The sequence below is a fragment of the Carcharodon carcharias genome, chromosome 3, assembly GCF_017639515.1.
Source record: "Carcharodon carcharias isolate sCarCar2 chromosome 3, sCarCar2.pri, whole genome shotgun sequence".
Taxonomy (NCBI): Eukaryota; Metazoa; Chordata; class Chondrichthyes; order Lamniformes; family Lamnidae; genus Carcharodon; species Carcharodon carcharias.
Genome location: NC_054469.1, coordinates 191,624,692 through 191,651,881, shown reverse-complemented (window position 1 = coordinate 191,651,881; position 27,190 = coordinate 191,624,692). Strand labels below are relative to the sequence as shown.

General features: G+C 43.8%; 1 protein-coding gene across 5 annotated transcripts in view; it reads right to left on the bottom strand.

The window, feature by feature from the left end:
• cdkal1 (CDK5 regulatory subunit associated protein 1-like 1) overlaps positions 1–27,190 on the bottom strand; it is a 923,378-nt gene that overhangs the window by 684,960 nt on the left and 211,228 nt on the right. For all 5 annotated transcript variants that reach the window (XM_041184180.1, XM_041184181.1, XM_041184178.1 and 2 more), the window contains 2 exons: positions 27,059–27,155; positions 4,426–4,474 (listed from right to left, as the gene is read on the bottom strand). In XM_041184180.1, coding sequence (XP_041040114.1) covers positions 4,426–4,474; positions 27,059–27,155 — 146 coding nt within the window. The remainder of the gene's footprint in view (positions 1–4,425; positions 4,475–27,058; positions 27,156–27,190) is intronic.

Sequence of the window (27,190 nt, the reverse complement as noted above, 5' to 3'; positions counted from 1 at the left end):
GTACTATCTTTTCAAACATTGCACCAATATTTCACTGCCTATGGCAGTCTTCAAGAGGCAAGAGCAGCACTGCAAACCTCAGTGCATTCATGGCAGTATGCTTGGAGCATTGCAAGGCGTCCCAAGGAGGACAATCATCAATCAATGGTTTTCACGTGAACATCAGAGGATTGATCTGAATCTGGACTGCAGCATCTCTCCACAGGCCATCCCTCATGCAAGATAAATGTTCTGGCCTGATCTTCACTCAGAGTCCCCAGCATGAGATCATTCTTTAGGATGCACTGATCTGTCACTCTGTCATGGATGCGAGCCTGCAAGTCAGATCACCTCTATGTGCACAGAGATCATTGACAAGTACTCATGACTCTGCCTTGCAAAGAGCTTCCCAAGTTCACATTCAGCATTGCCTTGGCATCTGGGTGTGAGGTGGCCCAGTAAACATCGACACTGCATTTAAGCATTATCAAAGAAGTTACTAAGTAACGAGCACACATCAGATGTAGTGGAGCTTCACTCTGAGCCCATTTGAGGCCTCCACATTGTCACTTCAGCAGTTTCAGATATACACGAGGAAACCTGGGACACTGATGACATTGTCACTATCAGATAACAATGTCGACTGCCCGTCAGAAAGCTAACTCAGGATTTGTGTCAAGTCATGCTAGCCAGATCTTCAGATCCATAGCAGCATGCTCCCATTTAACAGTCCAACATCTGGGGTCTCGACACACACCTCTGATCTCGCATAGCTGTGGCCATCTAGCAAACATTTCGAAAGTCACCAAGTGCTAGCTAGGTCCATAGCTCTGCATCTTGCACCTGTAGAATGGAAACTACTATTGGGGTAAAGTCTAGCTGCACGCGCGGTCACAATGCCATGCTATAGGCCACCCTGAGCGCCTAAGGTCCCTGATTATTACTTAAAATGTAACCCACACTCAAGCCTGACAGACATTACAGGGAGGCCATTGAAAGATGCATTGTGTTAGAATGACTCCAATGTGGATCGCCATGATAACCTATAAATTCCACACAGACCCGTCTTCAGTGCAGCAGCATCAGGAGAACAAACCAAACTGCAAAATCTATACTCATGAGGCTACATATGATCCTCTGACGCAAATCTAAGATATGCAGTGCCCAATCACTATGTTGTTAGAGCAACAGGCTTTGCTCATGTCACTGCTGTGGACAGAAAGGCAGCTCACTGTACTGAGGTTGTGCGATACACCATAGACCTGAGGCACACAATGGGAGATAAGTAAGGGGGGGGCACATGTTACACTTGGATGACCTCGGAGCATTGCATCAGACAGGAGAGCTATTCACTTGATGAGAATTTCAGATAAGGAAATTATATTCACAGGTGTGCAGAGTACACACAGTTAGTGAACACCAGTGCCACCTTTGTGCTATCAATATTTCTTAATTTGTCTTACCCTACCGCTACGTCTAGGTGCATCTCCGACATCTGCAGCAGGAGTGGACGCAGTCTGCTGACTGCTACGCCTTGTCTGTGATAACTCTGGTGCGCGTCCTCTGGAAGGCCGAGGACTGGAGGGCCCCGGCCCTCTTTGGGTCTCATGCTTGGGACAGGCACACCCTCCTCAGCCTAAGCAGTTGCTGTTGCTGGGGTCACAGGCAGAGGACAACCCAAGAGAGTCCCGGGTGGATTGCCCCAGGGTGTCCAGCTGACAGTCCTGCTCCCTGCGGGAACCGGAAGGCCCCTCCCTGATTCTTTGAGGAGAAGGGGCTTCTGGAGGAAGATCGAGGTACCCTGTACCCGTCTCTCGTAGCCGCTGATGCATCCCACTCATGGCTATAACAATGGTGTGCAGGTCAGTGTGCATATTCAATACTAACTGCTGGACCAATGGTGACCTTGCTCCACTGGCATGTCAGCGGCACAACATCAGACAGAATGTGGACGGACTCCTCGATCCTCTGTTCTAATTTGGTGGCGGCCTCTGACAACCCTGCCTGCTGTGCCTCTGCCCAATTTTGGAGCTCCAGTGTCACACTGAGTGCTGATTCCAGGTACTCGTTATAGGACTCGGGCTCAGCAGGATCCTGGCCTACAGCAGTCCTCCATGTTGATGGCCTTGGCTGCGACAGGGTGGACAAATCACAGTACACCCCGCCACGAGATATGATGTGCTGCATTCATGCATACATAACGAGGTGGAAAGAAGATGATCTAGCATGGAAGCCCACCATGCAGGCCGACGGGAACCGTGCCAACTTTCCCACCCACCGTCACACTTAGTCTCTGGAGCAGAAAATTCCACCCCACATTTGTTGTTTAGAAATCAGAACTGAACCGAAAACACTCCACTGAAATCTGACTACTTAACAGCTGTGCTGCAATATATGCTGTGTTAATTAACACTGGGGAAAGGTAGTTTTAAAGGTACTAAGTGGACAGTCAAAGAATGTTCCAGATTACAGTGCCAGAATTGCAGCTTCAGGTACATACGAGGCTGTACGATTAATCATGTGCAAAGAAACAAGTAACGTCCCCACGGTTCCATTCTTATCTAGCTAATCACTTGCAATGAGTTCCTGCACCATTATCTCTGTTATTCCCCAAGGATGCAATCCTTGCCCCTCACCCCCCTCCTATTTCTCATCTGCATGGTGCCCCTACATGACGACGTCCAGCTCTACCTCACCATCACCTCTCTTGACTCCTTCACTTGGCTAAATTATCAAACTTATTGTCCAACATCCAGTATTGGATGAGCAGAAATTTCCTCCTGTGAAATATTGGGAAGATTGAAGTCATTCTTTTTGGCTGAGGCCCCAAACTCCATTCACTAGCTACCGGTTCCATCCCTCTCCCTGGCCATAGTCTGAATTTAAGCCAGTCTGTTTCTAACTTTAAAGTTACACACAACTCTCAGATGAACTCCCGACCTCATATTTGCACAACACTAATACCGCCTATTTCCATCGCCCAATTTCGCCAGTGTTTCAGCTCATCTGCTGCTAAAACCCTCACTTATGCCTTCATTACCTCTAGGCTCGATTATTCCAATGCATTGCTGGCTTGTCTCCTACATACTACCCTCTGTAAACTTGAGGTTATTCAAAACTTGCTGCCAGTGTCTAAACTCGTACCAAATTCCATTCACCTATCACTCCTGTGCTCGCTGATTGACATTAGCTCCCAGTCAAGCTGATTTTAGAATTCTCATCCTTGTTTTCAAATTGCCCCTCTCTATCTCTGTAATCTCCTACAGCCCCACAATCCTCCAAGATACCTATGCTCTTTTAATTCTGGCCTCTTCAACACCCCCTCGTTTAACTGCTCCACCGTTGGTGGCCGCGCCTTTAATTGCCTAAGCCCCATGTTTTGGAATATCCTCTCTCTACCTCTCAATCTCACTTTCCTTCTTTAAAACATTCCTTAAAACTTACCTCTTAGATCAAGCTTTTGGTCATCCAACCTAATATCTCTTTATGTGACTCGGTGATTTTTTTTTGTTTTATAATGTTCCTGCAAAGCACCTTGGGACCTCTATTACTTTAAAGGTGCTATATAAGTTGTCGGTTTTGTCTGCCTTCTGGCATGCCCCAGTAACAGCTGGCAATATAAATGGGACTCCTCCACTGTGTATAAGCAAAAAGCCCAAAAAAATAAACTTCACTGCAGTTCAGCACCAATCCACTAAGTATTTACAAAATAACATCTGGCGACCCAGCCACTGCAAGTAACATTGAACGCTCTTTAAGACTGGATTGGTATGAAAATTCAAGCAATTGTACTGTGTAATGAATGACCTCCATACCTCCAATCCACTATGAAGCAAATTATCAAATAAACTTTCTTGTATCAAAGTTATAATTTTTTTTCTGACACCTTAAAAGTATAATTGTCAATAGGTGACAAAACAGAAAATTCTTGACATGTTGAGAAAACATCAACTCACACAATTACAATCACATCAGTCCCTCCTCCAAATGCTGAACTGTTGCCCTGGTAATAAATACTACCTAGAATGATCTAACTGCAAGCAGGACCAGTGGTCACAGAAGGCTTCAACTAAATCAGTAAAGCACCATAATTATAGAATTCCAAACAAGAAGGTCATAAATTGTCTTTTCATACATGTTTATATTGGGTATATAATCTTACTTTCACTTCAATTAGATTAAATTATCTAATAACATAATGCACTTGACCATATCAAGTTAAACCTAAAATAATCTTCACTTTCTCAGCACAAAGGTAAATATTGCAACTGGGCACCTACAACTGGAAAAAGAAAATGGGAATGAACCTTCATTATAAAGGTTTGTTTAGGGCAAAAACTTGTTTTATGCAAGACTAAGATCAAACATATTGGCATATTTTGTGTTAGCAAATTAAGATGTAAATATGTATAGAACTAGTTTAGAATGTTTCAAGAATCTACTCACCTTTAATCGTTTCTTCAACGACTTCAACTACACGATCTATTTGCTGAACCTAATGAGAAAAACATTTTTACACCATTACTGATGAGAGTTTGACAACAATCTTCTTAGATCATGGTAAGAAGGGAGTGTCACCACATATTCAGTCATGCATTAGCCATTATAACTTGAAACATCACTAGGCCTTGTAAAGTGGAACCAACTGAATGAAAAAGTTCTCACTTTATTCTTCCTGTAACTACCAACAGTATTTGCTTCTCTCAGCTGTTCAGGGCTCGGCTAAATTGTTTCCATCCTTCTGCACAGAAACTAATGTGTTTTGGTTAATAGGATTGCCCTCACAATCAGTAATGAACTACTGTACGTTCATGTCATTGCGAATGCTGCTTTTAAACAAGCAGTTGGAAGATGCATCAAAAGTGGCTCATGTTGATTCATCAAGGTTTCTCTTTCCTCCCTTTGGTTAACTCAGCCTGACTGCTTGATGGGAGTTTGTGGGGCATCACATCAATATGTTATATTATCAGGCCATATGTTATTTTTAAATCTCCCAGGTGGTGAAATTGTTAACCCAATTTCTGCCAACCAGGGAGCAGACACTTTCGAAATTAAGAATTCCAAGTTTCCATATAGTATAAAGATTTCCAGAATTCAAAGCAGTATGACATGATTCAAAGTAATCATTTCTTCTCCCATCAGTCTTACATTTTATTTCTGAAAACTACTCCACCTCCAACCTCCTTTTCCACTCCAAGGTCCTTGAACATGTTCTTTTATCAGATTTAGAGATAGATAGAAGCATAAGAGTTCTTAAGCCCTAAGAAGGGGGGAGGGCAGGAAGAACAAAAGGGAAGGTCTGTGATAGGTAGGAGGGCACGAGAGATTAACTAACAGAAGATTTCATCATACAAAAGCCAAAAAGAATGGTAATGGGTGTAGTAAGGAAACAAGTGTTGTGCCCAGATGAGGCGTGAATGGCTATATAGCAACAAACTAAATAAAACATGAAGGGATAAAAGAAATAAGCCAAGAAAAAAAAACATATAGAAGGAGATGGAGACAGAGGTTATATCTAAAGTTACTGAACTTAATATTGAGCTAAGATGGCTGTAGAGTGCTGACACATAAGATGAGGTGCTGTATCTCAAGTTCGCCTTGAGCTTCAGTGGAAAACTGTTGCAGGCCATGGGTAGAAAGGTCAGACTGGGAGTAAGGTGGAGAATTAAATTGACAAGCGACAGGATGCTCAGTGTCATGCATACGGACTGAACAGAGGTGTTCTGCAAAGCAACATTTGGTCTCCCCAATGTAGAAGTTACCATGTCGTAAACAGCAAATAACATACACTAAATTGAAAAAAGCACAAATAAATCACGGTTTCACTTGGAAAGAGTATTTGGGGCCTTGGATGGTGAGAAGGGAAGGGGCGAAAGAAGGTGTTCCATCACCTGCGCTTGCACCAAAAGGTGCCAAAGGGGAGGAAGGGATGTTAGGGGTGACTAAGGAGTGGATCAGGGTGTCGTAGAAGAACAGCCCTTTCAGAATGCTGAAAGAGGAGGGCAGGGGAATATGGGTTTGGTGGTGGCATCACACTGGAGCTAGCAAAAATGACAGAGGATGATCCATTGAATATGGAGACTGGTTGGGTGAATGTGAGGATAGGGGAAAATCCAATCATGGTTCTTGGGGTGGAGTGGTGTGAGCAGAAGTGTGTGAAATGGGTCATACATGGTGGAGGATTGTGTCAATCATTCTGGGTGGGAATCTTAGTTTGAGGAACAAGGAAGACATATACGAAGCACTGGTGTGAAAGGTTGCATCATCAGAACAGAAGCGATGAAGATGGAGAAACTGGGAGAATGGAATGAAGTCCTTACAGGAAGCAGGGTGTGAGGAGGTGTAGTCAAGGTAGCTGTGGGAGTCTGTGACTTTATTTGTTTTCTTTATTCATTCATGGGTTAGGCCAGCATTTATTGCCCATCCCTAATTGCCCTTGAGAAGGTGGTGGTGAGCTGCTTTCTTCAACCGCTGCAGTCAATGAGGTGTAGGTATATCCACAGTGCTGTTAGGGAAGGAGCTCCAGGATTTTGACCCAGTGAAGGAGTGGCAATATATTTCCAGGATGGTGAGTGGCTTGGAAGGGAACTTCCAGGTGGTCATGTTCCCATCTGTCTGCTGCTCTTGTTCTTCTAGATGGTAGCAGTCGTGGGTTTGAAAGGTACTAAGAAGGCTTGGTGAGCTTCTGCAGTGCACTTTGTAGATGGTGCACACTGCTGCCACGGTGAGTCAGTGGTGAAGGGAGTGTATGTTTGTGAATGGATGCCAATCAAGCGGGATGCTTTATCCTGATGGTGTCAAGCTTGAGTCTTATTGGAGCTGCACTCAACAACTTAAGTGGAGAGTATTCCAACATACTCCTGACTTGTGCCTTGTGGATGGTGGACAGGCTTAGGGGAGTCAGCTGGTGAGTTACTCACCGCAAGATTCCTAGCCTCTGACCTGCTCTAGTAACCACACTATCTATATGGCTAGTCCAGTTCAGTTTCTAGTCATGGTAACCCCCAGGATGTTGATTGTGGGGGAGTCAGTGATGCTAACGCCATTGAATGCCATGGGGCAATGGTTAGGTTCTCTTGTTGGAAATGGTCATAGCCTGGCAGTTTTGTAGCATGAATGCTACTTGCCACTTACCAGCCCAAGCCTGGATATTGTCCAGGTCTTGCTGAATTTGGGCATGGACTGCTTCAGTGCCTGAGAAGCCGCCAATGGTGAACATTGTGTAATCATCAGTGAACGCCCCCACTTCTGACCTTAAAATGGAAGTAAGGTCATTGATGAAGCAGGTCAGGCCTAGGACACTACCCTGAGGAATTCCTACAGTGTTGTCCTGGAACTGTGATGATTGATCTCCAACAACCTCAACCTTTGTGCAGAGAGTTTTCCCCGATTCCCATTGACCCCAGTTTTGCTAGGCCTCCTTGATGTCACACTCGGTCAAATGGTGCCTTGATGTCAAGGGCAGTCACTCCCACCTCACCTCAGGAGTTCAGCTCCTTTATCCATGTTTGAACTAAGGCTGTAATGAGGTCAGGAGCTGAGTGGCCCTGGCGGAACCCAAACTGTGCGTCAGTGAGCAGGTTACTGCTAAGCAAGTGCCACTTGGTAACACTGTTGATGACCCCTTCCATTACTTTACTGATGAGCGAAAGTAGACTGATGGGACTGTAATTGGCCGGGTTGGATTTGGCCAGCTTTTTGTGTACAGGACATACCTGGGCAATTTTACACATAGCTGGGTGGATGCCAGTGTTGTAGCTGAACTGGAACAACTTAGCTAGGGGCGCAGCAAGTTCTGGAGCACAAGTCTTCAGTACAATTGCTGGAATATTGTCAGAGCCCATTGCTTTTGCACTATCCAATGCCTTCAGCCGTTTGTTGATATCACGTGGAGTGAATTGAACTGGTTGAAGACTGGTGTTAGTGATGCTGGGGTCTCTGGAGAAGGTCTAGATGGATCATCCACTCGGCACTTCTGGCTGAAGAATGTAGTAAATGCTCGAGCCTTAGCTTTTGAACTGATGTGCTGGGCTCCCCCATCATTGAGGATGGGGATATTTGTGGAGCCTCCTTCTCCAGTGAGTTGTTTAATTGTCCACCACGATTCACGACTGGATGTGTCAGGACTACAGAGCTTATATCTGATCTGTTGGTTGTGGGGTCGCTTAGCTCTGTCTATCAGTTGCTGCTTATATTGTTTGGCACGCAAGTAGTCCTGTGCTGTAGCTTCACCAAGATGACACCTCATTTTTAGATATGCCTGGTGCTGCTCCTGGCATGCCCTCCTGCACTTTTTACTGAACCAGGGTTGGTCCCCTGGTTTGATGGTAATGATAGAGTGGGGGATAAGGCAGACCATGAGGTTACAGATTGTAATTCAGTACAATTCTGCTGCTGCTGATGGCCCATAGCAACTCATGGATAACCAGTCTTAAGTTGCTAGATCTGTTCGAAATCTATCCCATTTAGCACGGTGATAGTGCCACACATCATGATGGAGGGTATCCTCAGCGTGAAGGCAGGACTTCGTCTCCACAACGACTGTGCGGTGGTCATTCCTACCGATACTGTCATGGATAGATGCATCTGCAACAGGTAGGTTGGTGAGGATGAGATCAAGTATGTTTTTCCCTTACAAAAACAGAATTACCTGGAAAAACTCAGCAGGTCTGGCAGCATCGGCGGAGAAGAAAAAAGTTGACGTTTCGAGTCCTCATGACCCTTCGACAGAACTTGAGTTCAAAACTCAAGTTCTGTCGAAGGGTCATGAGGACTCGAAACGTCAACTTTTTTCTTCTCCACCGATGCTGCCAGACCTGCTGAGTTTTTCCAGGTAATTCTGTTTTTGTTTTGGATTTCCAGCATCCGCAGTTTTTTTGTTTTTATCTCTATGTTTTTCCCTTGTTGGTTCCCTCACCACCTGCCGCACACCCAGTTTAGCAGCTATGTCCTTTAGGACTCGGCCAGCTCAGTCAGTGGTGGTGCTACCGAGCCACTCTTGGTGATGGGCATTGAAGTCCCCCACCCAGAGTATATTCTGCGTCCTTGCCACCTTCAGTGCTTCCTCCAAGTGGTGTTCAACATGGAGGAACACTGATTCATCAGCTGAGGGAAGGCAGTACCTGGCAATCAGCAGGATGTTTCTTTGCCCATGTTTGACCATGAGACTTCATGGGGTCCAGAGTCAATGGTTCAGGACTCCCAGAGCAACGACCTCCCGAATGTATACTACTGTGCTGCCACCTCTGCTGGGTCTGTCCTGCCTGTGGGACAGGACATACCGTGTCTAGGACATTATCTGTAAATTATGATTCCGTGAGGATAACTATGCCAGGCTGTTGCTTGACTAGTCTGTGAGACAGCTCTCCCAATTTTGGCACTAGCCCCCAGATGTTGCAGGGTCGACAGGGCTGGGTACAACTGAGTGGCTCATTAGGCCATTTCAGAGGGCACTTAAGTTTTAACCACATTGCTGTGGGTCTGGAGATACATGTCGGCCAGGCCAGGTAAGGACGGCAGATTTCCTTCCCTAAAGGACATCAGTGAAGCAGATGGGTTTTTACAACAAGCAACATTGGTTTCATGGTCATCAGTAGATGTTTAATTCCAGATTTTCATTGAATTCAATTTCTATCATCTGCCATTCTATCATTCCTAGAGCATTACGCCAGATCTCTGGATTACTTTTCCAGCAACAATACCATTTTTTTGATATCTAATAAAAAGAAAAAAGCTACAAAATCTGGAAATCTGAAATAGAAACTGAAAATGCTACGAAGAGGAACAACAGGAGAACTGATCAGTCATAGCCAGTCTTCTTTTCACCTACATGGACTGGACCCAACATGCACTTCAGTGTTTTCTATATGATGTCAAATCCATAGCGTTACCAAATATTGCCAACAAGAGTTCTGCTAAAAGTATCTATTTTGAAAACCAATGAACATAAGTTCAGCTGCAAACAATCTCCTGGCCAAAAGGCTGTTCTTAATTTAGAAATGTAAATAAAATATGACCTAAATTGCAAAGAACACACAATAGGACATTACTCTGAAATAGATAACAGAAACAAGCCATCAGAAAATGGTCTTTGGAGCAAATTTCTAGTCATTTCATAAATTTAAGTCATTAGCTTGATTATCACATAACTGATCAATAACCAAGCCTCAGATAGATAGATGGAAAGATATATATTTATTTGATATTTCCCAGCTGGGCATGATATGATTTGACCAGGTTATTTTGTACGTGTCTGCTGATTTGGGGTGGAAGTTTATAGATCAGTGAAACACTCTCTACTTAAAATACTGAACTACAAATCATACTCGCACTGGCAACAGTGCATTTCATTAATAGAACCCACCTTTCCACCGTCTGGATTCCTTTCGTGATGTCAGATTTGTTGGAGTTGAGTGTGCATAGGTAGTAAATCTCCAGCACCTCAAGTCACAATTTTTTATATCTCAGCCGAGAGAGTTTTGACTGGTACTTGACTCTGGGCATATCATAGTCAAACTCTATTCTGTTCTTCACCCATATTGACACACACGTTTTTTTGCTGTACACTTTTCAGTAGATTTATTATCCCCTCCTCCATTATATCAATTATAATAATTCAGTTCTGCCTCAACTAAGTTGAGCTAACTAGGAATCGAACCTGGGCTCATACAATAAAGGAGCAATTATATAGTACAAAATGCATCAACCCGCAACACCAGCAAAGTATTTTAATAGCCTTTTTTTGACTGTTCATCCTGCAGTTTCTCTTGATCACAAAGATCTCCAAACTCCTGTGATTCTGCCTCCAGTTTTAGAAGCTAACTTCCTTCCTACTTCCACAATTAGGTTTCCACTTTCATGTTTAATTCCTGTGGTGTCTCCTTGGATTACTTCCATATTTTGAGGCATAAGTTCCTTTGGTATTTTGCTGTTGCACCTGGTGAATTGTTGACATATTATGTTTTAAAGTCGGCCCACTGAGCCACAATAGCAATGATTTCACAACATCCGTCCTTCTAACTAGGTATCTAGGTTCTGAAAAAGAGCCATACGGACACAAAACATTAACTCTGCTTCTCTCTCCACAGATGCTGTCAGACCTGAGTTTTTCCAGCATTTTCTGTCTTTATTTCATATTTCTAGCATCCACAGTATTTTGCTTTTTAGGTATCTCGCCTCTTCTGCACTGCGCTTTCACCCAGTTCACTGTCCACGAGTTCCATCCACTTCAACAGACCTCAGTCCTTCAATCTCTAGAGTATCTGTAACTCTTTTTTCATGTATTCTCAAAGGAGCATTTTTTTCTCTCTGCTGAGGAAACAAATCTACCTTTTCCCATCCCCATAAGATATCTGACTTTATTTCACACCACAGAAAACAGATCTTGTTATAAATACCAAGCTCATAGTAACATTTTAGAGGTAATTTTTAGCTCTGGGAAGATTAAGGTTAACTGTAGAAAGTGGGATAAATGCAACTAAAACAGCTTGAAGACTATTACCCTTGAAAGGTTGAGGCCATGTTGACTTCAGGGATTAACAGCTAGCAAGGCAAGATCATAAAACAGCGGATGGGCTTGCTTAGCTGGAGAACTACACTGCTGGCAAGGAAATGCAGCCCGAAGAGTTGTTTTATGGCTACAATTAATTTAAAAGCTTTCAGTGAGTCCTGGAAGGCTATGTCATCATGGAGATCAGTGGAGCTTAAGAAAGTTCTAGTATTTCAAATTATCTGTGTGTTTGCTGGGGGACTGGATGTTCTGCAGCAGGGGGAAAGGCTATACAAAGAAAGATGCTGCTGTTTGCAAGCTCCAGGCAGCAAAGTTGTTGCTGTTAGCTGGCTCTGTGCAGTTAGGGCTCAGGAGAAGTCCTGTAGAGCTGAGAAGGTAGCAGAAGGTCACTAGCTCAAAGTTGGAAAAGGTTAGGGCTCAGAATCAACCCTGGCAGCCATTTATTGGTTGGTGTAACTGGGGAGATTGGAACATGGTGAAATCCAGGGGCAATGCCAGCCCAGTGAAGCTAGCCAGCTATTAAGGCGCTGAAATTGCACAAGAGGCTGCACTGCAGACTCGGGAATCCAGGGGAACGGAGCCTCAGGAGATGAGATTAAGATCATGAGAGGTGTGCAGTCGTTGGGGCAGTCTGAATTAGAGCGGCTTTGAGGGAATTCAGAGGCTTGATCTTCAAAAGTGAAAGGTTTGGAGTCCCTCATGAGGGAGACAAGAGTTTCAACAAGATTGTTTGACTCACTGTGTTTACTGACAAGTGAGTGGGTTGGCAAGAGATCCATGGGATCTGTCTTGGTTGCATTTGCTATTTATTGTACAGTGCAGTGTGTTCGGCCACAGGTTGCCTTTTAAATCACATGTAGCTCATGTTAACCTTGAATGTTAAGAGTATAAGATAAATACTGTAAAAAATTTTTTGACCTTCTACAGTAAAGTTTAATTGTGTCTGTTCAATACCGGTGGAATCTTGCAGCTTTATTCTTTTAGCAAGTGCCTTGAGTCTCAAACTTTGTCTACTTTAAACAAAACATTATTGGGCCCTAACTGGATCTTAACAAAAACTTGGCAGTCTGGTCTAGGATTATAATTGTGATGTTTGCATTTAACATTTATGCTTTTTTTGTAAAAGGCCATTTTAGTTAAAAAGAAGTGCTATATAAAAAAACCTGCCAGTAGGTTGTGCTAAGTCCCGGATGTATTGCCCTCTGGTGCAGAAAAAGAATAAAGATACCTTCCGATTTTACACAGGAAGCTGGGGTTCAGAAGCAGATGGGTGTGTTATAGTGCTTGCTTTCTAATTTCTAAGAAGTGACAAAACACTTCAAATGGTGACAAGGGTGGGACCATCATTATTAGAGGCTTTTGATCCTGCTACTAGGATCTTTGTAGTTTATGTCGAGCAAATGGAATGGTTTTTCATTGCAAATGAGATAGAAGAGGAAAAGCAGGCCTCAATGTTTCTTAAGTCATCTGAATAAAAAATTTCACTTTACTGAGAAATCTCATTGCTCCTGGCAATCCAGCAGATAAAAGCTTTTAGAGCTTGTGAACTTTTTAAAGAAGTACTTCATTCCCAGACCAGCAACTATTGCCGAAAGATTCAAGTTGCACTGAAGAGAACGGCATGAGGGTGAGTCAGTTTCCCAGTTCCTGGCTGAGTTGAGAAAATTAGCGGAACATTGTGACTTTAAAGGTTATCTGGAAGGAGCTTTGCGTGATCGCCCGGCTTGTGGACTAAGAACTGAAAGAATTCAACATAGATTGTTAGCAGAGCAAGAGTTGACACTAAAGAAAGCGTTCGAGATTGCACAAAGCATAGAAATGGCAAAGAAACAAGCTGGAGATTTGAAAGCGCATTCTAACAATGTGAAGTTAAAATAGTAAAGTCAGGGAATACTCATTTCCAAACATGTTACTGACGTAATGGAAAATAGCATAATGCAGGGAGGCCAGAAATGGAAAACCACTGATTGTCATTACTGTAGGAAAAGACAGACGCATACAGCGCCATGCAGATCAAAGTCTGATCACAGCAAAGCAGTACTGCCAAGAAAAGGGCATCATGAAGAGCACACAGACAAGTCACACTTGAAAATAAACAGGCAGTTACTTGGAAACAAAATACAAAAGTAATGCAGGTCCAGACAAGACAGAAAGTGAAACTAACAGCAACAAAACAGAAGAGTAATTGTATTGCATTCAGTCTGATCTGAAACTAGATAAAAGACGAAAAGCCTTAAATGGTAAAATGGTTGAAATGGAGGTTGACACTGGAGCATCTGTTCTATTGCATCAGAGAAGACAGGAGAGAAAATTTTCAAGAAATGCCCAACGGAAAAAACCCTCCTCCAGCTTAGCATGTCCACTGGTGAGCCTGTGAATGTACTTAGAAAAATGACCATTCAAGCTAAATATGGAGACCAAATAGCAAAGTTGCCACTTATCATTGTGAAAGAGGATCGTCCATCTCTTATGGGCAGAAACTGGCTAAAATAAATTCGGCTGGATTAGAATAAAATAAATAAAAGTGCATTGCAACCCCATGTTGCAGTCCTTGTTAGACAAGCATATTGGTGTCTTCAAAGAAGGTCTTGGAGTTATTAAAGACATTGAAGTCAAACTGGCTGTGAAGGCTGAAGCTTCTCCAAGGTTCTTCAAACCATGTTCAGTTCCCTACTCAATTGCAACAGAAAATCAAGCAAGAACTAGAATGGCCTGAAAACTTTCAGGTAATCGAGAAAGTTGATTTTGCAGAGTAGGCAACTCCCATAGTCCCAGTAGTGAAAGATGACGGGTCTATCAGAATAAGTAGTGACTATACAATCACCATTAATCCTTTCCTGGAAGTGCATCAGTACCTGCTACTGAAAATTGAGGAACTGTTCGCTGCTGAAGTATACAACCATCAGGACACACAGAGGTCTATATCAATATAAACGACTACCATTCGGAATCACATCATCACCAGCCTTATTCCAGCAGGCCAGGAATAAAATACTGCAGGACCTCGCTGGTATAATTTACTTCCAAGATGACATGATCATCACCAGGAAAAAACACCCAACTCACTTAGCGAGCCTAGGCAGCGTACTGCGTAGACTGGAAAAATGCAGCATCCGCTGTAAGAAATCCAAATGCTCATTCCTGAAGCTCTCAGTGGAGTACCTGGGACATGTGATCGACGAAACTGGCCTCTCAACCTCACCCAGAAAGGTGGAGGCAATGGTGAATGCACCACAGCCCAAAAATGTTAAGGAGCTTCGTTCATTTTTGGGACTTGTGAGCTATTACAGCAAGTTCGTTTCCAGTTTGGCTACCAAGGCTGCACCAAAGAATAATCTGAAGATAAGTGCAAAATGGGATTGGTTACAAGCCAGTCAGGAAAGTTTCAAGGAACTCAAGCAAGAGTTCACTTCTGCTAAAGTCTTGGCACATTTCAGTGAAAGGTTTCCTATCAGTCTAGCTTGTGATGCAACTGGACATGGTGTTGGAGCTGTCATCTCTCGCACATTTCCTGATGGCAGTGAAAGGCCCACCGCATATGCCTCACACATATTGTCCAAGGCAGGACAAAATTATGCCCAAATGGAGAAGGAAGCTCTTGGACTAATCTATGCAGTCAAGAAGTTCTATCAATATTCGTATGGGCATAAATTCATGTTAATTACAGACCACAAGCCTTTGACCTGGCTGCTTAGCCTGCAAGTTACAAACCCAAGTACTTGCCACTGCAAGCCTACAAAGGTGGGCAATGATCTTATCTGCTTACCAATATGAAATTACATTTCACTCTACTGAGAATCGCGGAAATGCGGACACACTTTCCAGACTTCTGTTACTCCACAGCTCCACAACCAGGAGTGAAGTCACTGCTTTCAATGTGAACCAGATAGATATGTTACCTGTTAAAGCGGATCAAATTCAACTTGAAATATAGAGGGATGCTGTGCTCTCCAGAGTTTACCTGTACACACAGAAAGGTTGGTGTGCAGCCCAAGAAGTGACTACCAAGCTTAGATCTTACTACATGCGTAGATGAAGCTGACTCTGCAAGATGGTTATTTGTTATGGGGAATCAGAGTTGTTATTCCTCCAAAATTCCAATCACGAGTGTTAGAAGAACTTCACCTCAATCACATGGGAATCATCAAAATGAAAGCATTGGCTCATCTACATGTATGCTACATCTACACCTGGGTAAAGACATCGAAGGCACGATCAGTGGCTGTCTTCCATGCAAGAAATGAAGTCTTCTCCTACACCTGTCCCATTACATCTGTGGGGTTAACCTGACAACCCATGGCAGAGACTTCATATGGACTTTGCTGGACCACTTCTCAGACATATATTCCTGATTGTGCTGAATGCCCACACAAAGTGGCCTCATGATATTCCCATTAAGTCGACTACTTCAACAAAGACCACTGATGTTCTCCAAGAGTATGTTCACTACTTCTGGATTTCTGGAGCAGATTGTGTCTGATAATGGCACACAGTTCACATCATGTGAATTTCAAACATTCCTGAAAAATAAAGGGGAGGAAGCAGATTCGCCTTACCACCCATCCTCAAATGGTGAAGCAAAGCGCTTTGTCTAGACATTCAAAAAAGCCATACTGAAGGGGGGGATGCAAACAGAGTAGAAGTTGAAGCTGAAGAACTTTTTGATGATGTATTGTAACACTCCACATTCAACAACAAGCGTGCCTCCTACTGAGCTGATGTTTGGAGGATGACTGCGTACCAAAATGGATCTACTGTCTCAGAATTTGAAAGATTGGTTCAAGGCAACTTGATCAGAAAAGGTCACATAACACTTGTAAACCAGCTAGTGAGTTTAATCTGGGTCAATCTGTTTGGGTCTGAAATTACTGTGGAACACCAAAGTGGCTCCTGGGAAAAATCATCATGCGTCAAGGACCATTGATCTATGATGCTGAATCTTCCTGTGGAATCTGGAAGATTCACACTGACCAGATTAGAGAAGTCAAATCCAAGGAACCAACTTTCCAGGGATCTCCAGTCACAGTGGAAGGTTTCTGGGAAATATCTGCTCCAGTTGATGAAACCCGATTTGATGCAACTGACAAGTCTTTGGCATCTGTAGCTGCAACTGTTGAACCTGAACAGAAACAAGTGGAACAGCAGAACCTTCCATTTCTAAGAAAACAAACTGAGATAATAAAGCCAACACTCCTCTCTAGACCAAAGCGCCTGACCAATTTAGTCCTGGCTAAAGAGGGAGGAGATGTGCTGTTTGTGTTTAAAGTTTATGGTTTTTTATAGAAGGACACTTTAGTTATAAAGAACTGCTAAAAAACCTGCCAGTAGGGCGTGTTAAGTACTAGGTGTATTGCCCTCCAATGTAGAAAAAGAATAAAGGTACCTCCTGGTTTTACACAGGAAGCTGGGGTTCAGAAGCTGGGGTTCAAAAGCAGATAGGTGTATTTGTGCTTCTTTTCTAAATTGTTAGGAAGTGACGAAACACTTCAATAACACACAACTCAGGAATTCCACTGATAATATCCCAAGCCTATATTTCCCAAATTACCAGTAACATTATACCTTTCAATATACAATGCCTTTCACTGTCAACATCTTCTGACACTTAGAAATTTGGTTTTAATTAGCAGGAGAAAGCTTCAGAAGGTATGACAGTCTGGCCTATTTAGACCAATCTGTTTGTGCTTCTTCTCAAAATATTAAATAATCTGACTGTCCAAAGGCTTTCTAAATCAGTTACTCCTTGGTTTAAAGGAAAATATAAAAACTATAAATCTGTAGAATTTGAGCTATAATCCCATTTCTTTTTAGATTTATCTTTCAAGGCTCAAAGCAAGTGTAGTAGAGGGTTTCATCTGTTCTCCACTACTTATAACTCCTCCACAGCCCTAAGTTTATACTTTGGTTCAATCACTTATTAAAATTTCATAATACAGGATTGAAAGCATCTGAACTGGTTATCTTTTCCAACTTTCCGCTGACATCAGTATTCTAGAAACCTAGGCTATCTGCTGCAAAGCACTGCTTATTTTAAGTTAAACAAGGGGGGAGTCTCTGCATATTTTATCTAGTCCTCTGTTTGCTTGTCAAGATTAATGTAATAAATTAGATGTTCTATGCGCTTTTTAACCAGTGCACTACTCTTAAAAAAAACAATAGCTTTGTAAATTATAAAAGACAATTTTGATTGAGTAAACTTTGCTGTGAAACCAAACTTCATGTTAGTTGGTCTCCCATGGTGTTACTTGGTTAGTCACGATGTGAATTTTTCAGAACCAGTAGGGTTAGAGAGTGGGAAAAATAGAACCAACAGGTAGAAGTGGGAAGAATGGGGAGACACCAAGGGGGAGGTGAGCAGAGGTGGGAGGAGAACGACAAGCGCAACAAAGGGGAAGGGGGCGCGGGAGAAAGGGGGGCAGCGGAATGAATATGGAGAAGACAATGGATGTAGGGGTTGAGGCATAGAGCAGCATCCATTTGGTTGGGAGGAATGCAGCCATGAGGTGGTGGTCTGCTACAGACTGTAAATACTGTCAAGGGGATACAGTACAATGCAATGAAGCAGGCCATATTGCCTGGGAAATCTTGCTTATTGGGCAAGCGGGAGTGTTGGGGATGGAAACATCTTCAGTTGGGGGGGGGTGGGGGTGGGGAGGGAAGAACTCTCGATGACTCCACTGAAATCATTTGGTCATGTTTACATCTGCCAATTGAACAAATGTTCCTTTTGTTTCTTTGGCCACTCGCTATTTTGAACGTGTATTATTCACTTGCCCTTTGCATCACTAACGAGAAGGGCAATATTTATGTAACAAATAAAGTTAGAGGATACAGCACACTTTGACCAAGGGGAAAATGAAAGGGAAACGAGTGGAGAAGAGAGAGTGGATAGAAGAGGGAGAGTTGAATGGATCAGGATAGATGGGAAGAGAAGAAAGGAGGAATGAGAGTCGGGAAGAAAAGACGGGCACAAAAAGTGCTGTTCAGCAAACTATTTCTATGCCTCTGAAATCCTCTCAGTGTAGTTAGCATAATTCAGCCAGTGGGTGGGTACTGTCAGAAGAATTTAGGCAGCGGGGGATTGAGGCTCAGAAAGCCAGTCTGTGGAGAGGATGAGGGATGGACAATAGAAAGGGAAGTGATCAAAAAGGGAAATTCGGGTGAATGGTGAGGGGGGGGCACCAAGGCACTGTAAATTCCAGGTAACTTTCTAGCGGATACAAAGGAACCTCAGGTCAGTGAGTAATGGGGGCGCCAGGACAAGGGAACGTCAGGCAGTGAGAGAGAGGGAGTTTGCTGTGAACAAGCAATTGAGTCAGCAGTTAAGGATAATGGAGGTTGCACTGAGTTGGACGCCTTGCTGGACACTGCGATGGGCAATGTAGGATAGAAGGTTAGAGGGATGGAGAGAGAAACACAGCTTCAGTAAGGACTGGCAGCTTTATCAAGGAACATGCAAAAAACTGGCCTTGAGACCAAAAGTCAGGCAAATCACAGTTGTCAGAGATTCAAGAGCACTGGTACTCCCTGCTCCTTTTCTCCTGGACAGTTGTCATTGGTCGACATTTCAAAAGATTCTGGGTCAAGGGATTTGGAAAAACAAAATAACAATTTTTTAAATTGCACAGAACATCAGCAGCTGTTGGTCAGCATGGAAGGTCACCCCAAAGCTCAGTTTAGAACCAGGCTCACAGCAAACTTCCTCTGGGTGTCAGTCAATATATATTGATGTTCATGGATCACCAATTCTGTTCACTCACAGGTGCTAGTCAATTCAAAATAAACTTTCTCAACAGCAGATTGATCGTCTTCCCTCAGAAGAAATTTCAAGAGAATTCTTAGAGCTTGCAGATACCAATAGCAATAATGAATCTCAAAATGCCTTACAATTTTGAATGCGCAAGAGAGACCACAAGATGTGGTTGAGTCCCACTTAGGTTAACAAGTCATATAACATTAATCTCTCAGTGCCAGATATGAACACACCTGTCAGAGTTTGGAGACCACCCATAATTCCTTACAAATATAATGCATTAGAAAGTCCTTTACACCTGTGGTTTGACTGGGGTAAAAAAAAATACTAAAATCCCCAAAGTCTTGATGGGAGTTTAAAAAAATATTTAAAAAGACAGAAGAAAGAGAGCGAATTGTTCTGCATTGTAGCCGGAAAGGCTACAACATGCACCCTGGAGCATGATGCTAAAGGATGTCAACATAGAAGTTGTGCGCAGGAATGGAATGTGCACTATCAGCGAAACGGGGCAGTTGACTGCAGGGAACAAAAGGTACACCCCCCGCCCGCCCCCCCCCAACCACGCACCCCCATTGGATGAATCAACACAAATGAGAAACTAACAAGGAACAATGTAACAGATGTAACCTGTTTTACACTTATCGTTAAGTAAACAGATGACCCGACTCACATGAGTATGTGATGATTAAGAACGTTCTCAACGCTGGGTGCAACTGTATAAAAGAAGGAACTTCAGAGACATCGGCAGCGAAGACATGCAGGAACAACCCTCGCAAAGTGGACCCTGAATCAGAGACTCAGTGACAAGATCTACTGATCACTCTCCTTGAACGGGTAGTATCATTACATTCCAAACCGTGTAAGCTTTTAGAGTTATTTTGGTGAAGTGCTTTTAAGTACATCTGAGAGATATAACAAAGTTGACTTAAAACGAACTACCAGTAGTAAGACTTGTTTGTCCGTACGTCAGTTGTACTCAAAGACAGAGTCAGCAATTTGGCATCCCTGGGTGGGACCGGTTACACGATCGCTTTAAAGTCACTAACGTGCTCGAATCACTGATGTAGTGGACAAAGGGAGGGAAAATAGCCAGTAAAATGCCAGAGTGGGAGTAGGTGCTCCAGGAGTACCTAAACCATAAATAGCCCAATTGGGTCGAATATGCCGATAAGGCATTGGAGGGTCCGGGACCCAGGAAGAGGCTGGAAAAGGGACAGGCAAAACGTGCCTCTAAGCTCAGTAATGCTACAGCGATAGTTGCATGAGAGAATTATGTGAAAGGGAAATAGAAAATGCAAGGCTAAAACAAGAACTAGAAGCTGCAAAGCAAGCAGTAGTTGAGCTACAGAAAGAAGTGCCGAATGAGAAACAGAAAAATCAGATCCATGTGTCTCATATGAATCAGTTCCAAGCGCAGTGTGAAAAGGCATACCAGGAAAAGGAACAGGTCACCACAGAATGTGACACCGCCCATAGGGCGATTGCAGAAATGACCAAAAAATGCACTAATTTACAGGTGGCCGTAAAGGTTCTACATAAGTCAGGTAGAGAGGATAGACACCAAGCCGCCAACCACAATAAGTGTCAGCGGGAAATCGACAAATTAAAGTCACAGCTCTCAGTTCAGAAAGGAATAACATGTGTGTTTGGAGCTATAGAGCCGGACGGAAACAATGGGGGCGATGACAACGTTGACTGGGGTAGTTTAGAGGACACAGCTCACAAACATGGAGAAGAGTAGAGAGAAGGCTCATGGGATTGGGAACCTCCACCACCCTGGACGGAGGATCGGACACTCTCTGCACCACCAGAGCCTATCCCCATGAACCCAGTCACTACGGAATGAAGAGATCCGACAGCAGCTGATAATCTACAGCACGCCCTTCACTGTGGCTCAAATGTCAGAAATAGCCAAGAGAATTAATCCGTTCCAGTGTACGGATGACCCCCACGATTTCTTTGACCGTGTACATCAGCTGAGGGCCTTGCATGGCCCAGACGACACGAAAGAGCAAAAGCTCCTCTTGATGTGCCTGAACCCTGAGTGCACTCTGCGCTACCAGACCCTCAGAACACTGGGGGAGGGACTCTCCCACAAATGAAGAATGTTACTACCTACTGCCGCCAAAATGGCAAAGGGGATCTAGTTGAGAGTCTAAATAAATGTAGACAAAAGAAAGAGAAGCACCCGACAGCTTTTACCAGCTGCCTATGGACACACTTCAATGGAGTATATGGACCAGGACTGAATAGACAGGGTTTGCAGGCACCCCAAACCACTTGTTGGACCAGAACCCTAGTTTTCCATTCCACTGAGAGAAGTAAAAAGGCGTGCGAGGCATTTGACCTTACAGACGCCACACACACAGAAGCCTGGATATTGAGACGTATGGTACATGCATGGGAAGAGGTGGTCCAGGGGATTGGGAAATCAAAAACGAACAAAGTTGGAAGAATGAACCCAGTTAAAAATCAAAGTCAAGGTCCGATATGGAGAAATGAAGGAAAGGGGAAGAAGGGCAGGGGAAGAGGTAACTCTCATCGGGGAACCCCGCCTCCATATGTGACTACCATGGAGAGGGGCCACAGTCAGGATCAGAATCAAGGTAGAGGAGGAGGACAGGGAAATCAAAGCGGTCATGGACAGTTATAATTGTGGTCAGGTTGGACACTATGCAAGGGAATGCAGGGCGCCGCATCAGAGACCGGTGGGGACGAGGCCTAGCCAGAACCTGGTCCTGCCCTTAGAAAGAGCCCAAGGGAGGAGTCCAGTGCACACAGTCTCTGAAGACAGGCCCACCAATCCAGGAAATCACCTATACCCTTAGTGCCTGAACCAAGGTCCAAGCGCAAGATTGTGTCAGGCCTCTTCAAAGGGCAAGACCTGGTTCTGGCTAGGCCTCGTCCTCTCCGGTCTCTGACGTGGCGCCCTGCATTCCCTTGCATAGTGTCCAACCTGACCACAATTATAACACTGTCCGTGGCCGCTTTGATTTCCCTGTCATCCTTCTCTACTTTGATTCTAATCCTGACCATACTGTATGGGTATGGAGCACCAAGTGGGATGGTGTAGAATGACCTCTAGTGGAAAGTGAGGTAGGAAGCTGCCCCACCGAATTTTTATGGGATACTGGAGGCTCCTGCACCACCCTTAACATATCCAAAGGAATACAGTTCTCGTGGCACACTAAAACAACAATCATCTTGAGTGGTTTCACTGGACACTCACAGAAGGGATTCGAGACTAACCCTATAGAATTTAGGTTGGGGGATTGGTCTTATTATCACACGGCAGTATTAATTAATTTACACCCTGAAGCAGAGCACATTCTCGGTTCTGACCTAATTTGTCATTTGATCCAATAAATTGCTGCATTTGGCAAATGGGTGAAGTAGCGAAGGTGCCAGTGGAAGTCCCCACTGGGGCGTACCCTGAGAGAATTAGCACAGTCGGGGAACTTTGGGTTAAACCTACGGACATGTCTGATGATCCTGAGGTACAAGAAAATATTGGCAAGCATATATCCGGCTTTGCAACCCATAAACATGATTGCAGTCGAATGACAGGTGAGGTGGTCATAGACGACCCTGATCCAAAACCACAGAAACAACACGGGTTCCCCAAGCAAGCAAAGTGTGAAATTTCAAAGGTAATAACAAGTCTGTTATAACAGGGAGTGTTGCGCCCTGTGGGGTCAACAAACAACTCACCAATCTGGCCAGGCCGCTCTTAACGATCGACTACCAGGAGTTAAATAAGGCTACCCCACTGACCGCGCCTACAGAGACTATGATGAAACAAGCTCCACAAGCCTGACATTTTAACGTTCTGGTTATTAGTAATGGATTTTGGTCCATTCCTTTGCAAAGGGAGTGTCGATACAAATTTGCTTTTACATTTCAAGGTCAACAATACACATGTCTACCTCAAGGGTTTCATAACTCCACCTCAATCTTCCATCAGAAATTAGCGCAGGGGTTACTAGCTTTTCTTGGCCCGAATGTTTAACTCAACGCGTTGGTGATCTCCTCCTCCAAACAGACACTAAAGGAGAACATCTCCAGCTACTCAGTGAATTGTTAGCCCTCCTCACCTCTTTGGGACTCAAAGTTAACCAAAAAAAGGCCCAGATTATGAAATCCCAAGTTATGTATTTGGGAACGATGATAACCTATGGGAAGCGAGAGATTGAAGCTAAACGTATCAAGGCAATATTACAACTACCCCTCCCCAGGGACATGAAATCCCTCAGATCCTTTTTAGGATTAGTAGGATATTGCCAGAACCATATTGATGGTTTTGCCACCAAAGCCGCCCCACTGTTAGACCTTCGAAAGAAAGATGCCTCGTGACTGTGGATGGAACAACACCCTCAGGCTATTCTAGTACTAAAACAAGCCCTGGCCAAGGCTCCAGCCTTGCAGGTATCAGACCCAGCACTCCCTTTTGCTCTGGAGGTTACTGCAATGGACTCTACCATTTCAGTGGTCCTCTTGCAGGAGCACCACAGGAGACTCAGACCAGTTGCGTATGCATCCCAGCTCCTAACCTCTGTAGAACAAGGGTTTTCTGTCTGTGAACGACACCTTCTGGCAGTCTTTACATAATTGGCCTGAACCCCTTACCAGTCCTCAAGGAGCATACACCCATCCAGCTGCTGCTAGACGGAAGAATCAAGGATGATATTGTTAGCCAAAATCGTATAGTCCGATGGACTCTGATGTTGCAGGGTCGAAACATTGCAGTCAAACGGATCAAAACACCCACCTTTCTCGCTGGCAATCTCAGTTATAGTGGTGAGCTGCACGAGTGTCAGGTATTGACAGCAAATGATCCCAAAGGACCATTTGTGCCAAAACAAAAAGGGGGGGGAGACCTGAGCTTGGGGGCGATATTACTAGTCAGACCTTGAAAATCTTTGTTGATGGATCCTCCATGGTAGAAGACAGAGTTAGGAAAACAGAATATGGCAGGCATCTATGCAGAGGACTACCAAGGTACACCGCTAGCAGAGATAGCTTTAAAACTGCTAGCTCAAATAAGCCACAGAACGCCAAATTAGCAGCGGGAGCATATGTGATGGGCCACTCCGACAAATATCCCCCACCAATAGATATATATTCGGACAGCATGTATGTATGCAACAGCTTAAATGATTTCCTGCCCCTGTGGGAAGCAAGAGGCTTTGTATCAGCAGATGGTAAACCTTTGCCATCTGCGCCCCTCTTAAAATACATTGTCCAAACAGCCCAGGGGCAGGAATACGGTATAATCAAAGTGAAAGCGCACCATAAGTCTTCCCCTGCTGGGAACAGACAAGCAGATGAATTGGCAAAACAAGGTACCAGAGGAGGGGAACCATGGCAACCCCCAATAGGTGAGCAAGCAAACACAGTCATTGTCAATCAGACTAAAGCTGAGGACCTTATACAGGCCCACGGTATGGATAATGACTTAGAACAAAACCGAAATGGAGTACATCCCGTATCATATAACAAGTGAAAAGCTAAGATACAAATCAAGGATGGACTCGTCCTTAAGGATGGAAGGTATGTGGTACCAAACCAAGACCGCAACCAGGTAATATACCAATGCCATGATATTCAGGGGCACCAAGGAATGCAAACAACCACTGAGCGAATTAAAAGCTTGTGCTGGTGGCCCAATGTAGACAGGGACGTAAAACACTATGTGGACAATTGTTTGGTGTATGTCCAAAATAGCCCTGACCATTATGCTAACAAGGGAGAACTTAGACACACTAGACCAGTAAATGGACCCTGGACAAATTTGGAAATACACTACATAGGCCCACTGCCACCATGCAAGGGGGGATATAAATACATCCTGGTAATCATTGACATGCTTAGCAAGTGAATTTCCCACTCGGATCAAAACAGCTAAATTAACTGCTGTTTGGAGGGTGATGACAATGCCTATTCAGAGATGCTTTATATAAGTGATCTATTTGCAGTACCCTTCCAATGGATCAAAATTGGGGGTCTATAGCCGGAAAGGTTAAGCAAGTTGCAACATTCATGTAGCACGATGGTAAAGGATGTCAACATAGAAGTAGTGCACATTCCATTCCTGCGCACTACTTCTATCAGCAAAAGGGGAAAGGACGGTCGATTGCAGGGAACATAAGGTACACCCCCACCCCCGGCAACTGGATGAATCAACACAAATGAGAAACTAACTTAATCAGAAGGAACAATGTAACAGATGCAACCTGTTTTACACTTGTCACTAAGTAAACGGATGTCCAAGACTCACATGAGTACGTGATGATTAAGAATGTTTTCAATGCTGGGTGCAGCTATATAAAAGAAGGAACTTCGGAGACATCAGCAGCAAAGACCGGCAGGAACAACCCTCACAAAATGGACTCTGAGTCAGGGACTCAGCGACAAGATCTACCGCCAAGCCAGAGACTGATCACCTCTCCTTGAACGGGTAGTATCATTACATTCCAAACTGTGTAAGCTTTTAGAGTTATTTTGGTGAAGCGCTTTTAAGTAAATCTGTGTGAAATAATAAAGTTGAGTTAAAACGAACTACCGGTAGTAAGACTTGTTTGTCCTTATGTCAGTTGTACTCAAAAGACAGAGTCAACAGCATTACACTGCAAGAAAAGGCCACCTGTCACAAATCTGCAAAAGCTACAATCTAAGACCTCATCTCATGGCTGTAAACCAGCTATGCATTGATGGAACAAAATACTTTGTGGTTGATAAAAACTCCTGGTTTATCTTCTGGCTTTTGAATTGATACTTGTGTGCAAGCGACAGGACGTTGTACCAGTGGGAAGTCAAACAGAGGAGCAACGGCGAGTACCTACTCATTCTGGCGACTGTTGTCATAGGGGAAGTTGACAAGTCAACACGCTGAAAAGCAACGTAACCACTATCTGTCTTATACATTTATGTGCAACTGACTTGAATGACTCTTAAGGTGTCTTAGCAGTTGCACTGGAAGGAGCCAGAGACAAATAAATTGGGGGCAGTATTGACTGTGACAGTAGTGGGGCAATGTGTGACCACAAGGAAGCAGTTCCTCTTGAAGCAGGCCCTTCAGTTAGCTCAAGGAAGTTGCGCCTCTGCCTGCAGGCCCTCTCACCTGGTAGTGCCTTGTGCGACCTCGATCCCTCTACTGTTCACCACCTTTCTTCTGTGCACCTGCAAATCGCAACACAGCCTGACATTCTTGGCATGGGCGATGATTGTCATCTTCATACAATGTTCTCTTGAAAACATCCATGGTGCACCCATCTTAGTGTTGCCTGTTTGAAAGCCTAAGTTCACAAGAATTCTCGGCAAAACGTTTGCCAGAGGGAACTGACAAAGCAGTGTAAGCACTGAGGCTTTATTGATATCGGACAACCTGAGCTTTAAATACCTCCACAACGTACCACTCAATCTTGTTTCACTGACAAGTTTCCCAAGGCTCTGGGAAACTTGTGCTGGAGGCAGTAATTTTAAATGCCTGTTTAAAGCAATTAAAAATTGCCTATTTTTCATGTACTACTTATGTAAACGGCTGTGCTAATTACTGAAAAAAGTACAAAAAGTGCTGGAAAAACTCAGTAGGTCAGGCAGCATCCGTGGTAAGAAACATTTAACATTTCAGGTCAGTGACCTTTCATCATCTGTTCTGAATTCTCCTTTCAAACTCAATTTGCCAATCTTCTAGGTTTTCACAACACTTGAGATACTTCAGACAAGGCACACACCAGAACAAAATCAAGTGCACACAAAAATCTTTGAACTAATGTAAACTTCTTGAAATATTAGGAAATATTAGAAAATATTCTTACCCCAATAATGCTCAACCCTTTAATATAGTCCATCCGTGGTTGGGCTTGAGGAACACATCCAGCAACTACCACCTTTTTATTTTGTTCTTGAGCTTTCCTGAAGTGGAAATAATGGGAAATGGGATTAGAGTA